The sequence below is a fragment of the Paramisgurnus dabryanus genome, chromosome 13 (assembly GCF_030506205.2).
Source record: "Paramisgurnus dabryanus chromosome 13, PD_genome_1.1, whole genome shotgun sequence".
In the NCBI taxonomy this organism is placed as follows: Eukaryota; Metazoa; Chordata; class Actinopteri; order Cypriniformes; family Cobitidae; genus Paramisgurnus; species Paramisgurnus dabryanus.
The window spans coordinates 2,072,633-2,096,048 of NC_133349.1; the positions used below are offsets into that span (position 1 = coordinate 2,072,633).

General features: G+C 35.4%; 3 protein-coding genes across 7 annotated transcripts in view; all 3 read left to right on the forward strand.

Moving 5' to 3' along the window:
- The window catches only part of LOC135789236 (leukocyte elastase inhibitor-like), a 33,136-nt gene that overhangs the window by 6,920 nt on the left and 2,800 nt on the right, over positions 1-23,416 (forward strand). The window contains exons 1-3 of one of the 5 annotated variants that reach the window (XM_065298989.2): positions 17,816-17,857; positions 19,912-20,008; positions 20,134-20,313. The exons of 2 other annotated variants lie outside the window; for them this stretch is intronic. In XM_065298989.2, coding sequence (XP_065155061.1) covers positions 20,143-20,313 — 171 coding nt within the window. In that variant the 5' untranslated portion in view covers positions 17,816-17,857; positions 19,912-20,008; positions 20,134-20,142. Of the gene's footprint in view, positions 1-74; positions 1,156-17,815; positions 17,858-19,911; positions 20,009-20,133; positions 20,314-23,416 lie in introns of those variants that run through there. 2 more of the 5 variants (XM_073811528.1, XM_065298990.1) reach the window with 2 other exon arrangements.
- Positions 4,720-13,408, forward strand: LOC135717753 (uncharacterized; the record flags this gene model as incomplete). The annotated part of the gene is made up of 3 exons (XM_065239931.1): positions 4,720-4,868; positions 12,374-12,544; positions 12,860-13,408. Coding segments are annotated over exons 1-3 (819 nt in total), but the record flags the coding sequence as incomplete, so codon positions are not given.
- On the forward strand, positions 13,381-15,879 carry LOC135789239 (leukocyte elastase inhibitor-like). The gene is made up of 6 exons (XM_065298997.2): positions 13,381-13,633; positions 13,788-13,907; positions 13,999-14,116; positions 14,195-14,337; positions 14,433-14,600; positions 14,680-15,879. The coding sequence occupies exons 1-6, from the start codon at positions 13,412-13,414 to the stop codon at positions 15,079-15,081; spliced, it is 1,173 nt and encodes a 390-aa protein (XP_065155069.1). The 5' UTR covers positions 13,381-13,411; the 3' UTR covers positions 15,082-15,879.

Genomic DNA, 23,416 nt, shown 5'->3' on the forward strand with positions numbered 1-23,416 from the left:
TCAGGAGAGATTGAGAGCGTTTAAAACTTTATTTAACATCATCAGATAGACATTAACATAACTCTGTTATCCAGCTGGAGAAAACACTGACCTCTGAGAAGCTCATGGAGTGGACCAAACCTGACAAGATGTATCCACAAGACGTTGAGATATCTCTGCCTAAATTCAAGCTAGAAGAAACTTATGACATGAAGAATCTACTGGTGAAACTGGGAATGGTGGATGCTTTTGAGATGGGGAAGGCAAACTTTTCAGGCCTGTCCCCCCAAAATGATCTGGTGGTGTCTGAGGTGATTCATAAATCATTTGTTGAAGTCAATGAAGAAGGAACAGAAGCAGCAGCAGCTACTGGTGTTTACATGGGGTTACTACTATGCACCCCTCCACAGTTCTTCAATGCTGATCATCCCTTCCTGTTCTTCATTCGACACAATCCCACCAACACCATTCTGTTTTATGGACGCTTCTGCTCTCCATGAGCTCCTCCTGCTGGTTCTCAAGAGTTTAGTTTCTGAAGGTTCTCATTTAATTTGAATGATTGAACAATAAAAGTTCAGAAATAAGGTTTATCTTGTATCTAATCAAAGCTTTTAGTTTTATATGTTATTTTTATCTTTTTATTACAACCCCCTGTTGCTTTCTTAAAATCTTGAAATGCACTTCATCACATAATCAATTTTAAATCAATAATTTGTTTGTGTGATAATAGAAATAAGCGATGTTTCAACTTTTTAAACAACTTTAACAATTGAACTACAACATTACATTAAAATATAATTTTATGCTTTAAATGTTTAGTAAAAACTAGTAGTAAAACAACATATCAACTGCAAGTAGGGCTCAATGCTTTGAGCACTTGTGTTCTTTTTATAAAGATGTAAAAGCACAGTTAGAAGTTAAGTTGTGAAGCTAACAATTTTGTTCGGATAGCTTCAGAAAAAGTCACATGATTTCCAGTAAGAAAACATGGGGAGCTTCGATGCTCTCTGGTTTTTGCATTGCATTGTGGGAGTTTTAAGGGAAAGAAACATTTTTGTGTTTCAGACCATTTTGGCTAAAACAGTGAAAGTCTAATAGACGTTTAACCATAGCCCCAAAATAGACGATGCATATACTTTTAGAACATGTAAAAGAAATAAAAGCTAACATCTTGAACACCTGTTGACTTGACTTACATGATGGAATATGGTACATCTCCAAGCTATTTTGGCAAAAATGGCATGTAACCAAATTCAAGATTAGAGTAGAAGTGGGTTACTCACAGCCGGAATATATGGGCTCTATAGTTATCAGTCATTTCACTGTCTCGGTTTTTGCTTGCTAAGAGCCCTTAAAATGGCAGACTCCCTGATCAATGCCCTGACTACTGAACAAGGGAGCTGACTGCGATAATATATATGTATAATATTCAACTCTGCAGTCCATTAGTAAATATAGCGCCTATTTAAACATTTGCTTAGAAAGTTTCAAACGTGAGATCCAGACGAGCCAGCAGGCGTCTGTGTTCACTTACCCTGCTGACCACAGTCTGATCACGGACACAGATACATCAGAGCCAACGGGAAATTATCAGTGTTTGATGGTCAAAAATGGCTTTATTTGTTTAGGGATGATCAAACCAGCAGTATTTGGTCTCAATAATCAATTACTTGTTTATTTTATTCATATTTTGATCAATTTAAGTCTAAACTAAATACATATCTCTTTAACAAAGCATTCACATAACTCATCTTGTAAATATACTTATGCCGCAATAGTTAGTCTGTCCGGAACAAAGCATTCACATAATTTGTCTGGGTAATATACCTATGCTGCAATAGTATGTCCAGAACCGAGAAGATATCCAGCCACTATACTGTATGATACTTGCATTACATGCAAACGGACGCTAATAGGATTTTGTTTCTCTTTCCCCATCTCGTACTCCATCCCCAGAACACTGAGACTAACAGACCCAGTTCCTGCTGCCGTGAAGGTCATCACACCACTAATCTACTGGCCTTCCTCACATGAAATGCCTAGCCGATGTCTGACCAGCGTCCACTTCCCGTTTAATCTACCTTAATATATTTTATAATAATATTATTATATGATTATTATATGATATTAGTAAAACCTCTATAGACTCAGCCATGTCTGGCTCTCTCTCAAGGGTTTTTTCTTAATAGGACTTTTTCCTCCTGTTAAAGTTTTTTTCAACCCATAGGAAGTCAGCTGATATTAGCTCAACTTAGAACTCTCTTCTAAACATTACACTATTACTACGCCCAATAGTACGGTTTAATCTTGCCGCTGAACTCTGCTTCTGATGTTGTCCACCGATTTTTCCGTGTTTTTCTCCTGCTTTTTTATGTAAAGCTGCTTTGAAACAATTAAACAATTGTGAAAAGCGCAATATAAATAAAAATTGAATATTTAGTCTTTTTGTTATTGTTTTGGCGAAGGTAAAAGTTAATAAAAGGTGAAACTTTTCTACAAAAACTATATTTATATTAGGTGTGTCACAATTAATCGATTGTGTGGTGCATCGAGATGCAGGAGTGAACATTTCTGCATCGATGCAGAAATAGCCCATAATCCATTATAAACGACTGACGTTTTGCTGACGTCATTCGTCGCGTACATGCTTGGCGCGGTAGAGAAAATGGCAGAGGATGGCGAGATACAATAACGAGTTTGGCTCGCATGCGATTAATATGCACATTTAAATAAGGAACGTTTAGCATTTGCACGTGTTTCAAAGGCTTGTAGATGTTAACATTGAATATACCATAAAGACAATAATCAACAAGAAAATATGACACAACACTAACATTACTAAGCGCAGGAAAAAACAGGTAAGGGAGGCGGCCAAGAGGCTTGGAGCAACATAAAAAAAACAATATCTGACTAGTACTGGTTGCTCCTATATAGTCTTATGAGACCAAAGTTAAACTTTGGCCGTAATACCAAAATATATGTTTGGTGCCAGAAAAACAGCAGCACATCAAAGAACACCATGCCCACAGTAAAGCATGGAAGTGACAGCATCAGGCTTTTTGGCTGAGGCTTTTAATCGGGGTGGATGGATGGATTAATGAATAGCTCCAAATACCAGTAAATTTTTGCCCAAAACCTTAAGGCAGGGGTGCCCGACCCTGCTCCTGTTGAGCTACTGTCCTGTAGACTTCAGTTCCAACCCAGCTCCAACACACCTGTCTGTAATTATCAAGCAACCCTGAACACCTTGATTAGCTGCTTTAGCTGTGTTTCATTGGGGTTGGAGCTCAAATCTGCAGGATGGTAGCCCTCCAGGAACAGGGTTGGGCACCCGTGACTAACAGGCTTCTGCCAAAACACTTAAGATGGAGAGGAATTTCCCCTTGCAGCAGGAAAACAACCAGAAGCACACCTCCAAATGAACAAAGGAATAGCTTCACCAAAACAAGATCAAGGTTTTGGAATGGCCCAGACAGAGTCCAGATCTAAATTCCATCAAAAATCTATGGGGTGATCTGAAGAGGGCTGTGTAAAGGAGACACACAACCAATTTGACAAAGATAGAAAGCTTTTGCAATGAAAAATGACAAAATATTGCAAAGTCAATATGTGCGAAACTGACGGCGGGCGCTTCAAATACGTTTTGAGGGGAGCACACTTATGCAACCTGGCTATTGTAAAAATTTTACTTGCCATTTTTCACCCCAAAATGATTCTTATTCTTATTCACTTTAAAATATAGGTTGAAATTTGGCAATAAAGGTGGAACAGGTTCTAAAATGATTAATCTCGGTTCGATTTTTTACATCACAAAAACCTGCAATTTAAATAGGGGTGTGTAGACTTTTTATGCACTGTACATATATATAAAATACAATATTATCACATACATACATATACATACATACAAATATACTGAATATATATAATTGGTATGAATTGCATGCAGTGTAAAAAGTTGTGCAATATACAACAAATTCCAATTTTCCAATTTTCATGTTGTTTTATGTATTGGTTGGTTTCAAATTGTTTCTGTTTTTTTACCATTGTCGCTTGGGTTTGGGGTTAAAGCAAATTTTTTGTTAAATGAAATGACATTCTAACCCCAGCTCCAGGCGACCATGGTTTAATACAGTGGTTTTCAAACTGGGGGCCGGGGCCCCCAGGGGGGCCGCGAGATGGTGCCAGGTGGGCCCCAGTTTTATGACATTTTATGAAATACATTTATTTATCATGAATTCTGTGTAATTAAACCTAAGAAAATAAGGCTACTAACCAAAAGCACTACTTTTTTGTATAATTTAATGTTTTTTTTTAATTAAAATGTTGAGTTTTAGAACAGTTTTTTGTCACAAATTTTCTTTGGGGGGGCGCAAAGGAATGCACCATACACACGCTGAAAAAGTTTGGGAACCACTGGTTTAATAGACCAAACATGGAAAAACCTATATATTAAATGAAATCCTAAAGCAAATCCCAAATCTAACCCCAAAAATCAAGGTTTAAAGGTTAAAAACTGAAAAAAAAAGAAAAACCAATGTCCCCTCTCACTTTTAGGATGCCAACTGCTCTCATGCTGGGAACTTACGGAAAAAGATTCGACTCAAAAGACTTAAAGAGTCTTTCTTGCATAAATTATTTTTATCTGTGATTGTAAACAATGACTGAGCACAACTGGAAGAGACTAGTTATGATCAAATTACATTAATAATCTGTGAGAAAAATAAATAGACTAAGGTGTGTCCCCAGCTTAACAGTCACATGAGAAGAATGTGTTGTGTTTTATTTTCATGCTGAATTTAGGGCGTAGCACCGCTATAAAAAAAAAAACTTGCAACAAACAACTTAAATCATCTCATAGGAGGCAAATCGTCGATTCGGAGGAAAAGGTAATGATTTTTTTATTCATCTGTTAGATACTTTATGCAATGTACAGTATACTCTAAATCGTGTGGTTTTTAAACATTAATATTTATGTTTTTTGCAAATGCTGTTGGCCTAGGGTGTCCTAAGCAGATTTAATGTATAAAAAAAATAACAGACACACAATCTTTTAAAATTGTTATTTATAATTGTATACTGAGTGACTGCTGTACAAATTACAGTTACACAAAAATATTAATAATATTTATTCTGTACCTGTACATCTGACAGATTGTGTCAGTGACTGTGAAGCTGCTAAAACCTTTCTGGAACTTTTGTAATAACATTCACCATTAATACATTTACAAATAAATAAATAAAGTATTAGAAATGAAAGAATGCATGCATGTGTGGCATATGTGTTCGTAGCAATTTTTTCTGAGAATTACTGAATCCACCTTGAAATGAACAGTTAGTTATATAAAAAGGCTTGTTGGTAAATTCAAACTCGGCTTTAAGAAAACTGCATTTACATGAAGCAAAAATGATACGTCCTATGGTTATGTTGTTATTAAAAAAGTTGTTTAGTGAAAATAGCACCCAAGCATTCAGTTAAGCAGATGTTGATTCTTCAAATATTTTATCTGCAAAGAACGGCATAGACTTTAACATTCACCACACAACGGATGTAAATAAACGTCTTGAGCACAACTCGCTAACTTACTTAACGTTACCACGGTTCAAAAACACAACATATAGTGTCATTTAAATAATATGGCATAAATAGGATATACAGGGATTTACTTTATATTTAAACCAAGATATTTCAGTTATCTCAACAGTCAAAACTATAAAGATTCAAAGGAATGTAAACTTACAAGATTCATTTCCCTCGGAGCCACACCGCTGTTTCTTCTGTTCTAGCTAGAGGAGATACAGCTACGGCCAAATCTCGCGAGATGTTGGATCTAAATGGAGGTAGGATTATTGGGGTTCTAAGCATGCATCACAACCGCCGCCATCTTGGAACAGGGGTCTTGTCATAGGAAGTAGCTAAGTAAAGCCGCTATCTCCGCCTGTACTTCGAATTCATGGACGATGCCGGACTTTTGTGCAGCGTATGGATTTTAGACCTACTAGAACTGTGCATTATAGTTAGAAAAAGTAGACTTTCATAATATCAAAACTTTAATTTTTTCATGGACTCAATGCTAAATAAATGTCTGACTGTTGAAACGAACCAAAAGAAAAACTAGAAAATCGCATTCATGACGATTTATGGTGATTTTATTTCCTTTACACCATTGCCTACAATGACGCTGATGCGGAGCTCCCCTTGTTTCAAGATGGCGGCTCTATTTGACGCATTCGGTCCAATGAACTGCCGTAGCCAAGGCGACATCTAGTGTATATATCTATAGGTGTGTTCGACTTCATGCGGCGCTGCGCAGACCGATCGGCGGCTGACTTGAAGCAGTGCATTCCGGTTAGTAAGTTTGTCCGACTTCAGCTGGCGCTGCATGCACGTGACTGTGTCATATGGTTTTTAAGTACCGCGAGAGCGTTTCGAGAGTAGCCGGCTAGCTCAGCCGGTGCAGCTTCTCCAGAGCGGCTGCCCGGAGTTGTAATGACGTAACAGCTTGACGTGATTGGTCGCCTCACTGATGACAACGATCACGTGCGTTTCAAGTTTAATCCAACCTTTAGTTCCACTAATAAACATTATAAATTCATGTTTTAAAACAGGAAAAAACACTTTAATATGCTTAAATATGTTATATTCTGTCGTGTAATAAAATAAAAAGGAAAATAACAAACTCTATTGGTATTTTAATAATATAGGCTTGTTTCCCGTTATTTTTGGGTATACAGTATAAGCAGCAATTAAAATATTCGATATAAAATGTTTCTGGTTGCAACTTTTTATTAAAAGGTTTGTTTTTATCAAATTCAGCATCTAATTCACTTCATTCGCGATTAATAACAAGGAAACACGGCGCAAACGTCACTACGGCAAGCAGCAGGTGTCCGGCTTCACAGCTCCGTCTTCAGTTCCTCCCTCGACTGCAAGCGGCAAACCTCGCCGATCGGTCTGCGCAGCGCCGGATGATCTCGAACACACCTAACGTTTCTGCACAACCGGAGGCGGCAGTTTCAGGACCCCAGTTCAATCTTATTTGGTTAATGAAAATGTTGATACAGGACCAACAATGGTGTTGATCCAGGATCACATCTTACTTGGTGAAATCACTATTTTTTTGACAATGAGTATTAAGGAAGTTTTCACACTTATACATTAAGCCAAAGGTAAATTATACACAGCTCACATCAACATGCTCTTATTTTCTTGTTAAGTGTAATAAATGTGCTGGCGTGCCGCGTGATGTATTTGAAGGGTGACATCATGGCCACGGATTAAGAATGCCATAGTAATTAATAAAACTAGCACACAAATTCTTAATTTGTGGGAATTAAATATTAATTCATAGTTAGCAGTTCTCACTATATGTAAGCTTTGCATCGTTACGTTTATAATTAGAGCTGGGCATAGATTAATCTCATACAAAATAAAAGACATTTTTGCATAACATATGAGTTTGTGCTGTGTGTAATTACTATGTATATATAAATACACACACATTCATGTATGTATTTTAGAAACATTTACATGTGTATATATATTTATTTATATTTTTATATATTTTATATTATATATATATATATATATATATATAAATAAAAAAAATGATATATAAATAAAACATTTCTTAAATCTATATATAAGTATGTGTATGTGTTTACATATACATAATATTTACACACAGCACAAACTCATATGTTATGCAAAAAATTACTTTTATTTTGTATGAGATTAATCTGGATTGCCGAGGAGGACATCCAGCGATAAATCTACGGTCATCATGAGATTTGCAAACAGGAAACACAAGATTGCGATTTTGAGGGAAGGAAAAAAGCTCAAAGGAACAAACGTTTATATCAATGAGCACCTCACAAAGCACAATGCAGACATCGCAAAGAAAGCTAGGTACCTGAGGAAAATGAAGAAAATACAACATACTTGGACTGCCAACTGTAAAGTGTTCATAAAACTAAATGGAAGCCCAGAAGAGGCGAAGGTATTGGTGGTGAGGGGTTTGGAAGAGCTGACTGAGTATGAGTAAACAAGGTTGTCAGGCTACTGGAATACGAGGTAAGCTGACTGGCATACATACTCAAATAAAACACTCAGCTGAAGCAGAAGATACAACCAGTCTGGAGTTGCAAATATTTGAACATACTGATTGCATAAGTTTGGATATGGAATATGATATTGATCCGGACAAAAACTTTTTTACTTGTGCCAATAAAAACTGTGGTTACTATACAGATGAAATGCACAATCAAATTAAAAAAGATGGCAGACTCTCCGTTATACATATAAACAGTCGAAGTCTCTATGCAAATTTTGAAAATATTAAGAACTATCTGCAGGGGTTGGTACAACCATTTAGTATAATTGCTTTATCTGAAACATGGATGCATAAGGAGAAAAAAGAAAATTTTGAGTTGGATGGATATGATTTTGTACACATGGACCGAAAACATGGAGCAGGAGGAGGTGTGGCATTATTTGTGGACACTAACTTGAGATTTAGTGTTGTGGAGGATATGAGTCTCACTGTTGAAAATATATTTGAATGTTTAACAATTGAGTTGCATAGAGAATATAGGAAGAATGTGATCCTAAGTTGTATTTATAGAAAACCAGGCTCATGTGTTGAAAAATTTAGTGAATATATGGAGGAAATGTATACCAAGAAAGCTAGTAAAACAATTATTGTTTGTGGAGACTTTAATATAGATATGCTCAATCCAAATAAGCATAAATTGACAGAAAATTTCATCAGCACAATTTATAGTTTGAATTTGTACCCCAAAATCACTAGACCTACGAGGATAACGACCCATAGCGCTACACTAATCGATAATATTCTAACAAATGAAATCTTTAATGATGCAATAAGTGGAATATTAATAAGTGACATCAGTGATCATTTGCCCGTATTTACAGTGTTTGAGAGTGATTGTAAGCCTCATCAGAAACCACTAAGTAAATTCAAAAGATTAAGATCAGAAGAGTCCTTGAATGTTTTTAAGAACGATTTATTTGAACAAAATTGGGATGGTATATATGACAAGAGTAATGTACATGATGCTTATGATGAGTTTATGAGAATATTTAAACAACTATATGACAAAAATTGTCCATTGAAGGAAATGTGTACAATGTCGAATAAAAAAGGTTATCCCTGGATCACGAAGGGATTGAAAAATGCAATCAAAAAGAAGAACTTGCTTTATAAGGAGTTTTTTAAACAAAGAACCAAAGAGGCGGAAAATAAGTACAAGAAATACAAAAATAAATTAACTAATATCTTGAGGAAAACTAAGAAAGATTACTACAATAAATTAATAGAAACTAAGAAATCTGATGTGAGGGAAATGTGGAAAATATTGAATAAAGTAATAAAAAAATCTTCTGGCCAGTTAAGTTATCCTAAATATTTTAATATAGGAGACAAAGACAATTATAATATGATAGAGGTGGCAAATACATTCAATACATTTTTTGTCAATATTGGGAAAGAGTTGGCAGAGAATGTTCCTGACCCCAGAAGTAATCAATATGGTTATTGTTCTATTGAAAGAAATGTAAATTCCATGTTCCTTTCGCCGGTGGAGGAAAGTGAAATAATTCAAATCGTTTCAAAATGTAAGAACAAAACCTCAAATGATTGTAATAATGTTGATATGGTAGTGGTGAAAAATGTTATTGATGCCATTTCAAAACCTCTTACCTATATTTATAATTTATCATTTCAATCTGGTAAATTTCCTAATCAAATGAAAATAGCTAAGGTCATTCCACTTTATAAATCAGGAGATAAACATCAATTTACAAATTATAGACCGGTTTCTCTGCTTCCACAATTTTCAAAAATTCTGGAAAAACTTTTTATCACTCGTCTTGACAACTTTTTGGAAAAACATAGTATATTTAATGAATGTCAGTATGGATTTAGAGCAAAAAGGGCAACATCACTGGCATTGTTAGATTTTATAGAAGAAATATCAAGTTCGGTAGACAACAAAATGCATACTATTGGAATATTTGTTGATTTACAGAAGGCGTTTGATACCATCAATCATGAAATTTTGTTGAGAAAATTAGAGAGATATGGGATAAGAGGAAAGGTATTAAATTGGATAAGAAGTTATTTGACTCAGCGAAAGCAGTTTGTGAAGTTGGGAGATTATTGTTCTGAATGCTTGGAAATTTCTTGTGGAGTTCCACAGGGGGCGGTGTTAGGCCCAAAATTGTTTCTTATTTACATTAATGATTTATGTCAAGTGTCAGAAGTATTGAAATTAGTGCTGTTTGCTGATGATACTAATATTTTTTGTTCAGGAAATGATCTACAGTTGCTAGTGCAGGAGACAAATAAGGAATTAGAGAAGATTAAATTATGGTTTGATACAAACAAATTATCGCTAAACTTAAAGAAAACTAAACTAATGATGTTCGGAAATGGTCGAAATGATTTGCAAATTGAAATCAAGATGAATGGAGTGGTCATTGAAAAGGTCAATGAAATAAAATTTTTAGGAGTTATTATTGACAATAAAGTGAATTGGAAACCACATATTAGTTATGTTAGGAGTAAGGTTTCAAGGAGTATAGCAATAATTGGTAGAGCAAGACCATTTTTAAATAAGAAGTCTTTACGTATGCTTTATTGTTCATTAGTTTTGCCATACTTTATTTATGGTGTGGAAATATGGGGAAATAATTATATAGCAACACTTCAGCCACTTGTTATTTTACAGAAGAGAGTTTTACGGATCATTCATGGGGCGGGTTATAGGGAACATACTAATATATTTTTTATGGAGTCTAAATTATTAAAATTTAAAGATTTGGTGCAGTTACAGACTGTGCAAATTCTTTTTAGGGCAAAGTGTAATGATTTACCTCAAAACGTACAGAAATTATTTACTTGGAGAGAAGGAGGGTATGTGTTGAGAGGAAAATTAAATTTCATATTACCAATGGTACATAGTAGGAAGAAAAGTTTTTGTGTTTCCATACAAGGGGTAAAACTGTGGAATAACCTAAATGAGAAGCTTAAGAAATGTCTAAATATAAAACAATTTAGGAAAAGATTTAAAGAAATGATTTTTGAATGTTATAAAAATATGAAATAGGAATATGAGTTGGTTAAGCCCGAATGCCTGTTGCTAACATATTGTATAAATGCATGAAGATTACGGGTTTTTGTTGTGTAAGAAATGTAACTTATAAGTTGTGTAAGGAAATGTAAGGTATCAAGAGTTTGAAGGAGGGGTGGGAATTAATAAGTGCTAAACTTCAGCCCACTCCTTTTCAAGCATGCAATGAATCTTGACTTATCAGTAGTTTTTTTGTTTTGTTTTGTTTTGTTTTTGTTTTGTTTTTTGTTTTTTGTTTTTAATTGTTGTTGTGTTGTACATATTGTACATTTTGCATTGTATGCTTGAAATAAATTTGCTGAACTGAACTGAACTGAATCTATGCCCAGCTCTATTTATAATATAAAACGTATATTTAAAACAGTACTCTCAGTCTGATTGCTGCCAATGTCATCCATCTTAAAGGCGGGGTGCATGATTTTTTAAAAACACTTTGGAAAAGCGAGTCGTGCCGTGTACCAAAACACACTTGTAGCCAATCAGCAGTAAGGGGCGTGTCTACTAACCGACATCATTGCCTGGGTTGCTATGTGTGGGGCGGGTCTATCAAAAGAAGGTCCAGATTTAATTGGGATAGGGGTGTGTTCGTTTAGGTGATTTTAAATGTCAACATTGGCTTTTAGAGATCATGCACCCCACCTTTAAATTAGTGCTTTTGTTTATCCAGCGTGGTAGGTGGCGCTTTCACACAAAAAAGTCGGGTCCTAGAACTGCGGTCCTGAAACTGCAGCTTCCTGTTGTGCAAGAATACCCTTTTCGGCAAGCAGCATAAACCTTTTTTCTGCATAATCTGCGGTGGTACTACATAGGGCAAAATAAAATACAAGATTATAATTTACTCTGCTGTCTTTTCATTTTCTGCAGTGTTAGTAAAAGTATCATCTTATTTTTAAGGTCATCTTTTCAACACTAGTATCTGCACCTCTACAGGAACGCACGCACAGGATTCTTGCGTTTGATACTATACTAATATTAGAGTATATAAAACTGAAAGATCATAACCGTAAATGCCACATTTTTATATATAGTAAATTATTTCGCAGACCACCATTTTAAGAACCCCATCATCAGGTTTTGTCCATGCAGCTCAAGCACAAAATGGGAAACATTACACAATTCAATTAATGTTCATTTTCCAATTAAACTTATACTGTTTTACTAATAATACTGATTTACTAATAATATAATTAGTAATTAATCATTCTGTATCACTCTCAATCTCTCTTTGACTTTTGTTCAGGTTCTGAAAATGGAGTCTTTGTCTGCAGCAAACACACAATTCTCTCTCAATGTGTTTAAGGAGATCAGTAAGACCAGTGGAAATGTCTTCTTCTCTCCTCTCTGCATCTCCTCGGCTTTGGCCATGGTGTCACTTGGTGCTAAAGGAAACACACATGATGAGATCTTACAGGTGATGACACATAAAGTCCAATTACTGCATTGCTTTTATCTTTAAAATACTGTTCAAATCTCATTAAACTTAATTATGAACTAAAATACCAATCAAATCTCAAGTCCTTCATTATGAACCATGGGCCAAATCTGTGTACCTTCACTTCTATTCATTATGTGAACAAAATAACATTTATGTAAACTGTCTGTTGCACAGTACTGAATGCATATTCAATTGACAATTTATTTGATAACTGTATTCACAATAGATTTTGAGTTATTAGAACTGTGAAGTTATATTTGATTGCCAATTTTTCCATTTATGTTGTTGTAGGTTCTGTGTCTTAAAAAATCTGAACCAGCTCTGCTGCAGATGAAGATAGAGGACTTACCTGTTTGTGTCAAAGCTGACCCACTAATAAAGCATGAGATAAAAAAATCCGACATACCGGTTTGTGTCAAAAGTGACCAGCCAATAAAACATGAGATTAAGAAATCCGACATACCGGTTTGTGTCAAAGGTGACCAGCCAATAAAGCATGAGATTAAGAAATCCGACATACCGGTTTGTGTCAAAGGTGACCAGCCAATAAAGCATGAGATTAAGAAATCCGACATACCGGTTTGTGTCAAAGGTGACCAGCCAATAAAGCATGAGATTAAGAAATCCGACATACCGGTTTGTGTCAAAGGTGACCAGCCAATAAAGCATGAGATTAAGAAATCCGACATACCGGTTTGTGTCAAAGGTGACCAGCCAATAAAGCATGAGATTAAGAAATCCGACATACCTGTTTGTGTCAAGGGTCAATCTGAACCACCAATGAAGCATGAGATTAAGAAATCCGACATACCTGTTTGTGTCAAGGGTCAATCTGAACCACCAATGAAGCATGAGATTAAGAAATCCGACATACCGGTTTGTGTCAAAGGTGACCAGCCAATAAAGCATGAGATTAAGAAATCCGACATACCGGTTTGTGTCAAGGGTCAATCTGAACCACCAATGATGCAGCAAACTCCAAAACTCAAGGAACCTGTGAAGAGTCAGTGTCAACCTCCAAAGCTGCAAAAGCCCCTGGAGCCCCTGATTTCTTCTCACCTAAAGGTTCAGTATAAATACATGAGACACAAACCTTATGACATTATAGTAACAATAACAGTGTTTGATTTTTTTGATTAATGCATTACATTTCTTTGCTAGTGTCTATTTCAATTATATTTATCAGTGTTGATTTAAAGAGAAATCTTCTGTTCAACAGGAGGATCTCATTCATTCCAGCTACAAAAAACTCATGAGCGAGTTGAACAAACCAGGAGTCCCATATATGTTGAGTCTTGCCAATCGTCTGTATGGAGAGAAATCCTATCAGTTTATTGATGTAAGATGAGTTTATTCAGTCTCTCACTCGTGTTAATAAAGATTCTCAGATCTAATGTGACTTTTACTTCATTTCATTTACTGTGTTATAGAAATTCATTAGTGAGACACAGAAATACTACCAGGCTGGACTGGAGTCTGTGGACTTCATAAAAAACTCAGAAGCTGCACGCGTCAACATCAACAACTGGGTGGAGAAAACGACACAAGGTTAAAACCACTGTGAACATTTTTGATACTTTAAATTTGCCATATGGTCTCAAAATTAAATATCAAGTTGTATCCTAGGGAAGATCAAAGACTTGCTGGCACAGGGGATCGTCAATGATATGACTCGTTTGGTTTTGGTGAACGCCATCTACTTCAAAGGAAACTGGGAGAAAAAATTCAAAAAGGAAGCCACAGTTGAACAACAGTTTAAAGTGAACAAGGTGAGATTCAATGATCTTGATCTGATTGTTAATGCAGGTAACAGTCATGAGATATGAGGGGTTATAACTCTTGTGTTCTCATTGATCTTTGGCAGAATGAAACTAAACCAGTGAAGATGATGAGTCAGACATCAAAGTTTCTTGTGGGCTTCATCCCAGAGGTGAACAGTAAGATCCTGGAGCTGCCGTATGTTGGGAAGAATCTGAGTATGTTTATCATCCTTCCAAATGAGATTGAAGACGACACCACTGGACTTCAGCAGGTGAGACAGGAGAGATTGAGAGTCTTTAAAGCTTTATTTAACATCATCAGATAGACATTAACATAACTCTCTTATCCAGCTGGAGAAAACACTGACCTATGAGAAGCTCATGGAGTGGACCAAGCGTGAGATGATGAGTGTAGAAAAAATTCAGATATCTCTGCCCAAATTCAAGCTGGAAGAAACCTACAACATGAAGAATCTGTTGGTGAAACTGGGAATGGTGGATGCTTTTGAGAAGGGGAAGGCAAATTTTTCAGGCATGTCCCCCAATAATGATCTGGTGGTGTCTGAGGTGATTCATAAATCCTTTGTTGAAGTCAATGAAGAAGGAACAGAAGCAGCAGCGGCTACTGGTGTTGTCATGGGGTTACTAAGCATGCCTCCAAATGACTTCAAAGCTGATCATCCCTTCCTGTTCCTCATCCGACACAATCCCACCAACACCATTCCGTTTTTTGGACGCTTCTCCTCTCCATGAGCTCCTCCTGCTTGTTTGACCTTCTCAAGAGTTTCGTTTCTGAAGGTTTTCGCTTGTTTTGAATGATTGTACAATGAAAGTTCTAGACTGGGGTTATGGTCATGAGCTGTGTACTGTATCTCGTATCTAATCAAAGGTTTTAGTTTGAATATAACCAAATGTTTGTTTCCCTATCCTTGCATAAAATGCACTTCATTACAAAATAAATTATACCAGGGAACAATGCTATTAAACAACTTTAAGAATTGAACTAAACATGCATGTGACAGATACTTTACATGTTGGGCAAGTATTCATACTCTAGGTCAGTGGTCTCCAACATGGTGCCCGTGGGTTTTATACATTGTGGTAGCCTTTTCTCACAAAAAGGTTTGAGACCCCTGCTCTAGGTAGATTCTGTAGTCGTGGTAAATAAAAAAGATAAAGCAATAAAACAAGTGGAAATGTCTTCTACTCTCCTCTCAGTATCTCCTCGGCTCTTGCCATGGTGTCTCTTGGTGCTAAAGAAAACACAAAAGATCAGATCTTACAGATGATGACACATATCTTGAATGTTTGCACTTTTATAGCATTTTCTCTTTGATTAGGCTAATAGATAAACTTTAGTGAATGATCGCATAATAGAGGGATAAAGTTTTTGATGCCAGAATATCCTCTTCATTCTGTGTATTTTCCTTATGAGTGGCATTGTGTGACTTACACATCATTTCCAGAGATTTTTGTAAGAGGGTATTGGGTTTACATGCATATATAATACGTTTGTTTATGTTGGGTTCAATAAATGGTCTTTATAATAAATGTGTCTGCTTGTGTTATAAGAATCAACATCAAACCTTGAAAATTAAATTCCAGATATTGTATAAATTACATAAAAATAACAGTTATTGCTCTCTGTATCTATTTACTGATGTACACACAAAAACAAAAGTACAAAGACTGTCAATGGGGCGGGTTGGTACCCTTTCAAAAAGTACAGGTTGGTACCCAATTCAGACACATGGGTTGAGACCTAGGCACGCACAAAATGTATCATAAAAGTTGTGATAGGATAAATGAATGGATCTCTAAGGCCCTCTATGATCAAAAAAATTTTTTTTTAACTAATTCCTACAGGTTTTTCTCTAACCAACAGATGGCAAAACTCTGCTTCTTACAGCTAGATCAATATCCAGAAACAACCTATATTTAACTTAAATTAGATTTTTTTTTCATAAAAATTTTACATTTTATTCACGCTAAAGATGTAATTGAGGAAATTTTGGGGGTAAATAGGAAAAAATACTCCATATCTCCCAAAACACAGCATAAACGTAAAGACAAGAATACAAAATAATAAAAAAGCAGAACATGAGGATTAAGTGCTTATGGTATTTTTATCTTCTCATCTTTATAACCCCCTCCTTTCCTTAAAATGAACTGTAATCAGGGCTTTATGCTTTTCTTTTCATAAAGATGTAAAAGCAGTCAAAAATGTAAAAAAAAAAAAAAAGATGTGAAACGAACTATAAAGTTTTCAAAAGTTATCACAAGTTTTCAAATGGTAACATCAATGTAACACAAAGTAACGTCTACAATATGCATATAAAACAGAGTTTAAAGGTCACGTTCTTTCTGATCCCATTTTTTTAAACCCTAATTAGTGTGTAATGTTGCTATAATAGCATAAATAATACCTGTAAAATGATCAAGCTCAAAGTTCACTGCCAGTCGATATATTTTCTGTAACAGGATTCGCCTTTCAAAGCCTACAGTCAACGTGGTTTTTTTACACGTGAAACATGAACATGTGTTATATTGCGCACTGTAAACACAATCAAAGCTTCAAAAACACAGAAAGAACAGGACCTTTAATTATGACAGAATTTAGGAACATAATTTGAGACATGACAGTAATGCTGCATTCACGTGCTATCGGAAAAGTCTTAAATTAGGATTACGAGCTTGTGTTCAGGTGTTTTTTGTTGGAAAGACACCAGGTTCATACTTATGTGTCTTAGGGAAATGTTATTTAAACACAGTATGTTACTAACTACTTTAAAAGGACAGTAAGTAGGATTTTTGCCCATCTAGTGGTGAAATTGTATTTTGCATTCAAACGAATAGTGCTCTCTAGCGCCTCGCTTTTCCAAATGCATGTTGCAACTACGGTAGCCATTATGTAATCACTGATCTCCTTATCCATTTCAGCTGGTTCACGTGTTCTGAACGAAAACGCGTTGCGGCTACTGCTTTTTGTCTCTCTCTTCTATTATAGTTTTTCAATACGGCGGAACGACATGGAAGCCTTCTTGGACTTACCTGTTCAATTTAAGTAAAGAAAAGAAATTCTAAACTTACAAAGAAAAGTCAGATCATCAGCAGAGATCATTTTACACCAATGAGGACATATTTATGAATAAAGACATTGATTTGGATTAATAAAATATTTAAAAAACTACACATTGTCCATTTAAGCAGAAATTCTTGCCCCTTTCACCCACCCATCTGCTGAATTTGGGATTAAATTTATTTCCGAACTTCCAGAGGTAAACACAACATCAGAGGACCGTCCTGTCAGAGTGGTGTTTTGTGTTTTGTTTAAGTCTTTTATTATGAAGGGTTGTTTTTCATGTTCATGTCTTTGATTTTGAAATCTTGTCCTGCCATGTTGTCTCTTTTTTCCATGTCCCCTTATGTGTCATGTTCTGATTGGTTCGCTGTCCCTATTTAATTAAATTTAACTAATTTAATTAATGTTTAATAAACTGCTCTTGGGTCTACACTTTGTCCTCCCTCAGTAAGTACTTATGACACATCCACGTACAATTTTCACCTGTGAAACTTGTATTTACGATATTTTGATAGCACATGAAGGCAAAAGTGCAAATGCATTATGGGAGTTGTGGTTAAAACTCATGGGCCATTTTTCAAACAGGCTGCATCATCCGGAGGTCGCATATGCAGCCTGGTTTATTTCAGTTAACTGATCATTACATTCGCAAGTAAAGCATATTGCCAATATTTATTGTTTTATAAATATTAATTGTAAATATGTTGAAATAAGACAGTTTTTGATGTATGCAGCCTGCAAATGCGACCTCCGAAGGATGCAGCCTTCCGTTTGAGAAACGACCATGAGCTTCACTCACACTGGCGCGCAAATGTGACTTTGTTGTATAGTAACTGCATATAGTAAGAAGCACAAAGACTATTTAATAAAAAATGCGCATCCCAGCCAACATTGTGAGGTGGGGCCCAAATTGGACTTTATATGTAGCCCCTATATGGGTTCGTCCACAACACAAAGGACCTATATTGCCTCCACATAATGAAGCCCACATGTTAAATACCAGGGCCCAGTATGGGTTTTTGGATACTGGTCCCTTATGTAGTAATTATAACTTTAATGCTTAATTGTAATTTACTTAATATTTATTTAAATAATATATTTCATTAAAATTGATAACCAATAAACGCAACACAATTTCAGTTCTTTATATTTATATATATTTAGCATTAATATTCAACTGTTCATTCATCTATAACATCACAAAACATGAAGGAGGTGCAATATGGAAAAAACTGTAAAGGTTCAGTATATCAAAATTGTCATTTTATTACACTTTCAACACTAAAATAATCAAAAACATTTAAATTGCTATGCAGGTAATGACTAAAAATAAAATTAACATAACACTTAAAACAAGCAATGAAAAAAGTCAAACTCTTACTTAGGACTCAAAAACAACACAAACATTGCTCACTGTTCTGGAGATGGTCTTTATTTTGATCATCATTTAATCTTTGCTCAACAGTTTGATGTAGAACTTAAAGCATCCACAGCCAAACTCATTTAAATGTCCTTGCACGTTTCCTTTGATTCATCAGTCCGTGAACTTGCACCCTAGTATTACATTTTCTAAAAAGTGTATACAAATCTTTTTATTAATGGTTGTGAGAGACTCCTGCTGCTCTGGTAGAAACTGTATCCTTGCGTTTGAGCAGGAATTCTTGCAAGTTAAATGTTTATGATCTTAGTAGTTGTCATTTTAAAGTTTGGTTGCAATATGATATTATATAAGGTGAAGAAATTCGCAATTACAAACATTGGAAGCAGGACTACTTTGTCAAGCATGTCGTAGCAGGTTATAATGATGTCTCATGATGAAACACCTGATTCCATTCATCCAGTTTCTTCCAGAATGTTCGATAGTTTCTTTAACTAAACTAGTCGACATTTGAAATGGATCAAAACCTTTCATAAAAGTGGGCCTAATACTAATACCCAATATTCGTTCTTGTCTTATGGCAATTTTGATTAACAGTTTTGATCCACTTCAAATGTTGACTAGTGTAGTTTCTTTAACTTTTGACTTATAAAAGTACCAAATAAAATTAATATTTTATCAAAAGTCATAAGCAGGTGAACATTATAATTAATATTATCATTACAAAATAGAAAATAATTATTATTTTTTTATTTTATACTAATAAAATCCTATGATATTATTTGCTCTTTGTATAAAAGTGACAATCAACCAAAAGTAATTATTTCAGGAGTTTAAATGTATAAAGATAATGTTCAAGCATAATTATTTTGCTCACAGAGGGTCCCATATTATCATCCCACATGGGCAAACCTATATGTGGCCCACATAGTGAAACCCACATGGGACCCACATATATTGCACATGTGAAGCCCATGCCCACACGGAACCCATGCTGCCTAGATAGGACCCACGTGAGGCCCACATATCAATGTTGGCTGGGACAGTTATATGTTAAGTGCGTGTTGCAGTTACATCATCAGAAGAATGTGTTGTGTTTAATGTTCATGCATGGTGAATTTAGGGCGAGGCAATGTTATAATAAAAACACTGGGGACAAGAGCAACTCATTCATCTGTGACACATACAGTAGGAGGCAAATCGTCTTTGCAGAGGAATAGGTAATGATTTGATTTTATTCATATGTTTGTAGTTTTATAAAAATGTACAGTAAGCCTAGCCTATACTAATATACTTACACTAATCATTCGGTATCTCTCTCAATCTCTCTTTGACTTTTGTTCAGGTTGTGAAAATGGAGTCTTTGTCAGCAGCAAACACACAATTCTCTCTCAATGTGTTTAAGAAGATCAGTGAGATAAACACAAGTGGAAAAAATGTCTTCTACTCTCCTCTCAGTATCTCCTCGGCTCTGGCCATGGTGTCACTTGGTGCTGAAGGAAACACAAAAGATCAGATCTTACAGGTGATGACACATAAAGTGGGTGTGATGTAACAATGGATACATAATGTAGGCTTGTTGTGGATATAACCTATTGTTTTGAAATGGGTACAATATCTTCACCAGTGTTGGGAACGTTACTTAAAAAAAGTAATTAGTTATAGTTACTCACTACTTGTTCCAAAAAGTAACTCAGTTAGTAACTGAATTACTCTATAATAAAAGTAACTCGTTACCAGGGAAAGTAACTATTTGCGTTACGGGTAAAAAAAAGTTGCTATATGTCAAAGAATTTGTATTTTTTTAGCAGTTTTCACATGTCAGTTGAAATGAGTAGAACAGACAGGTGTTCATACATAACTTTCCATATTTATTGCACGTCAACAGACAGCAAGAGTTTTATCCTACACTTCAAGTATTATCTTTGTAAGAAAAGTAAACAGTTACACCATATAAAGTGCATTTAACTTCAGCAAACTAAATTAAATAAAACTCTCTCAACCTGAGACAACTGGTCAAGTAAACAACCTGTACTTCCAAGTGTTTTGTTCACAAAAAGTTAACTTTTAAACAACAAAAAGTGTGTTTGCTCTGTAGTCGTATTCTTAATTAAATAAATCAAACTCCCAATGTCAGACAACTGGTCTGGTAGACATTCTGTACTTCAGGTATTTTCTTCAAAAGTAAACAGTTAAATAATATAAAGTGTGTTTGCAATAACTGTAGCAAATTAAATAAATCAAACTGAGATAAATAGTCTGGAAAACATAGGCTGCTGTATTTCGTTTTCTTCATTAAAAAAGTAAACAGTTTAACAATATGATTCATTAAATTAGAGTTGCTTACAACGGATGTCGACAAAGTCTTCGCTCCCGGACATAATGTACACATTACATGCACGTTCTTGCTTTGACCATAATGAATTTGAAGTAGTGCTTATATCTCCACCTTGAAAATGCCAACTTTTCATCGGATTGCTCCTCCTGACTCGCCATCTCTTCTACTGCCGCGAATCTCTGTTTAGTTGTTGCGTGTGTGTGGGTAAATTCCAAATGCCGTTTGTGCGCCCTTGAAGGGCACTTCGCGAAGGGGATGTAAAATCCAAATAAACAGAAAAAGACGCTGTATTTTATCACCAAGTGTATTTTAATTAGCCACACTATCAGACAACATTGCGCAACTTTATCTAGAGTTTATACATCAAGAGATTTGATCTTCGAAGGGAATAGGGCATAGTGATCATCACTTTCGATTGGAATTCGCCCTGTGTGTGTGTCGCCGCAGGCGCGTGCGCTGGCATGTGTATAACAACACTGGCTCTGATTGGCTACCATGAAACACATTACTCTGCCTTAGCCAATCATAATCGCTTATCTCGTTATTAACCTACCTCCTCACTAGCTGTGAGCCAGGGTTGCGTTTGGATCACACAGGTTAAGTCAGTGCATAGTAACGCACCGCATTTAACGTCCGGTAACGTTAACGGCGTTGTAACGGTGGGAAAAGTAATTAATTAGATTAGCCCGTTACTGAAAAATGAACGTCGTTACGTAACGCCGTTCTTTTAAACGGCGTTATTCCAAACACTGATCTTCACAAGTAATAGATAATACATTTATATGAACAGATAATCAAATTCAACCATAATTCTATTGAAAAATGTAATCTCTAGTTTTGTCAATGTCAAACTGTTTAGTGCGTGTTGAGACATGATTTTAAATGGATTCACTGAAAGGGTAGGTCACAGTTAAAGGTTGGTTATTTTGGCTTGTTATGGTTAAACATCAGGGCCCGGTTCCCCGATAACGTTCACTCTTAGCATGCTAAGAAGACTCAAAAAGATATATCTTACCAAAGTTGTTGATGTTCCTAAGTGTGTTCCCCGAAGTGTCTCTTAGGAAGCTTCTTAACACGCTGCCTCTAAGTACGACGTACAATGGCGCTGTCCCAAGTGAAGGTGCTGAATTATTTGCGATCGATCACTCAGGGATCGATTTTCCACTTCACGCGAAGGTGCATTACGACGTTAAGAAAGACAACACGTTATATACAAATGGAACATTAGTCACGTTTATTTTAACATAGTTTAAGTTATCCGTAAAATATAGACTATTAATTAAATGATCAAATTGTCAGTAATACGGGTAGACGAATCGGGTATCCCTCGCTATTTATCCACCCTTCTTATCCCGTTGTGCCACTTGTGCGGCTTCTTGACATGGGTTTTGACTAATTGACTTTAAACAAATATGTAATACACTTTGATACGAATGTTAAGGTACTTAACAATCAAAATTGATTGGCAAGCAGCTGCAGTATTTCTGTTTAATGCGGTTTTGCTTACCATTAATGTTTTCAATAAAAAGCAACCTAGGTAGAGAATATGGTCTGAGAAGATCTAGCAGCTCCATAATGAGTTGTCTTGGAAGGCGATTTTTTTATTTAGCCTCGTCAGGCAAAATGTCAAAAGGTTTAAGGGTTGACGAATAAATAAATTGGCATGGACTTAACAGTTACGCGGCCGGTGTTGTGTGGAAGTCTGTTTCCCCTATGTTTCCCTTCAGTGTAGTGTTTTTATAGCATTTTTATCACATTATACGTTTATTCTTTATATACATTGAAAGTTTTAATGGCTACTGAGATGTATATGTGTGCATTTATGTAATGTATCTTGACTGTTCTTGATTTTAAGTCATTTATTTTTACAGTATGAATCATATTATATGTATAATATATATTAATTATGTTTGGAAACATAACAGTTTTAAAACAAACAGTAGAGAAAAAAAGAAAAGAAAAAGACAGGCTATGTTAAAAGACATAAAACTGTCACATATGAAATATTTAATAAATTGTAATAGAATACATGATATTATTGCTTTTTAGTATAACCAATTGAAATCTTTAATCTTTCTAAATAAATTATAAATGTAACGTGATGAAAACGCTATAAACATAGAGGGAACAGACTTCAAAGAGGAACAAACACCGGCGCCGTCTTTGATTCATTAGTTCTGATACCAAATAAAGTCAACTGCATAAATAGTCCTGTATCCATTGCAAACATATTTTATTATAAGTCTTAAAAATGTCCATAACATAAAATCATTGTCAGCATACCATAGTT

Bases quoted from the DNA above. Each gene is read 5' to 3' on its own strand.
- LOC135789239 (XM_065298997.2), top strand. From the start codon at position 13,412: ATGAAGCATGAGATTAAGAAATCCGACATACCGGTTTGTGTCAAAGGT. The intron at 13,634-13,787 runs GTTCAGTATAAA...TCTGTTCAACAG, and splicing joins TGATTTCTTCTCACCTAAAG to GAGGATCTCATTCATTCCAG. The intron at 14,117-14,194 runs GTTAAAACCACT...GTTGTATCCTAG, and splicing joins GGTGGAGAAAACGACACAAG to GGAAGATCAAAGACTTGCTG.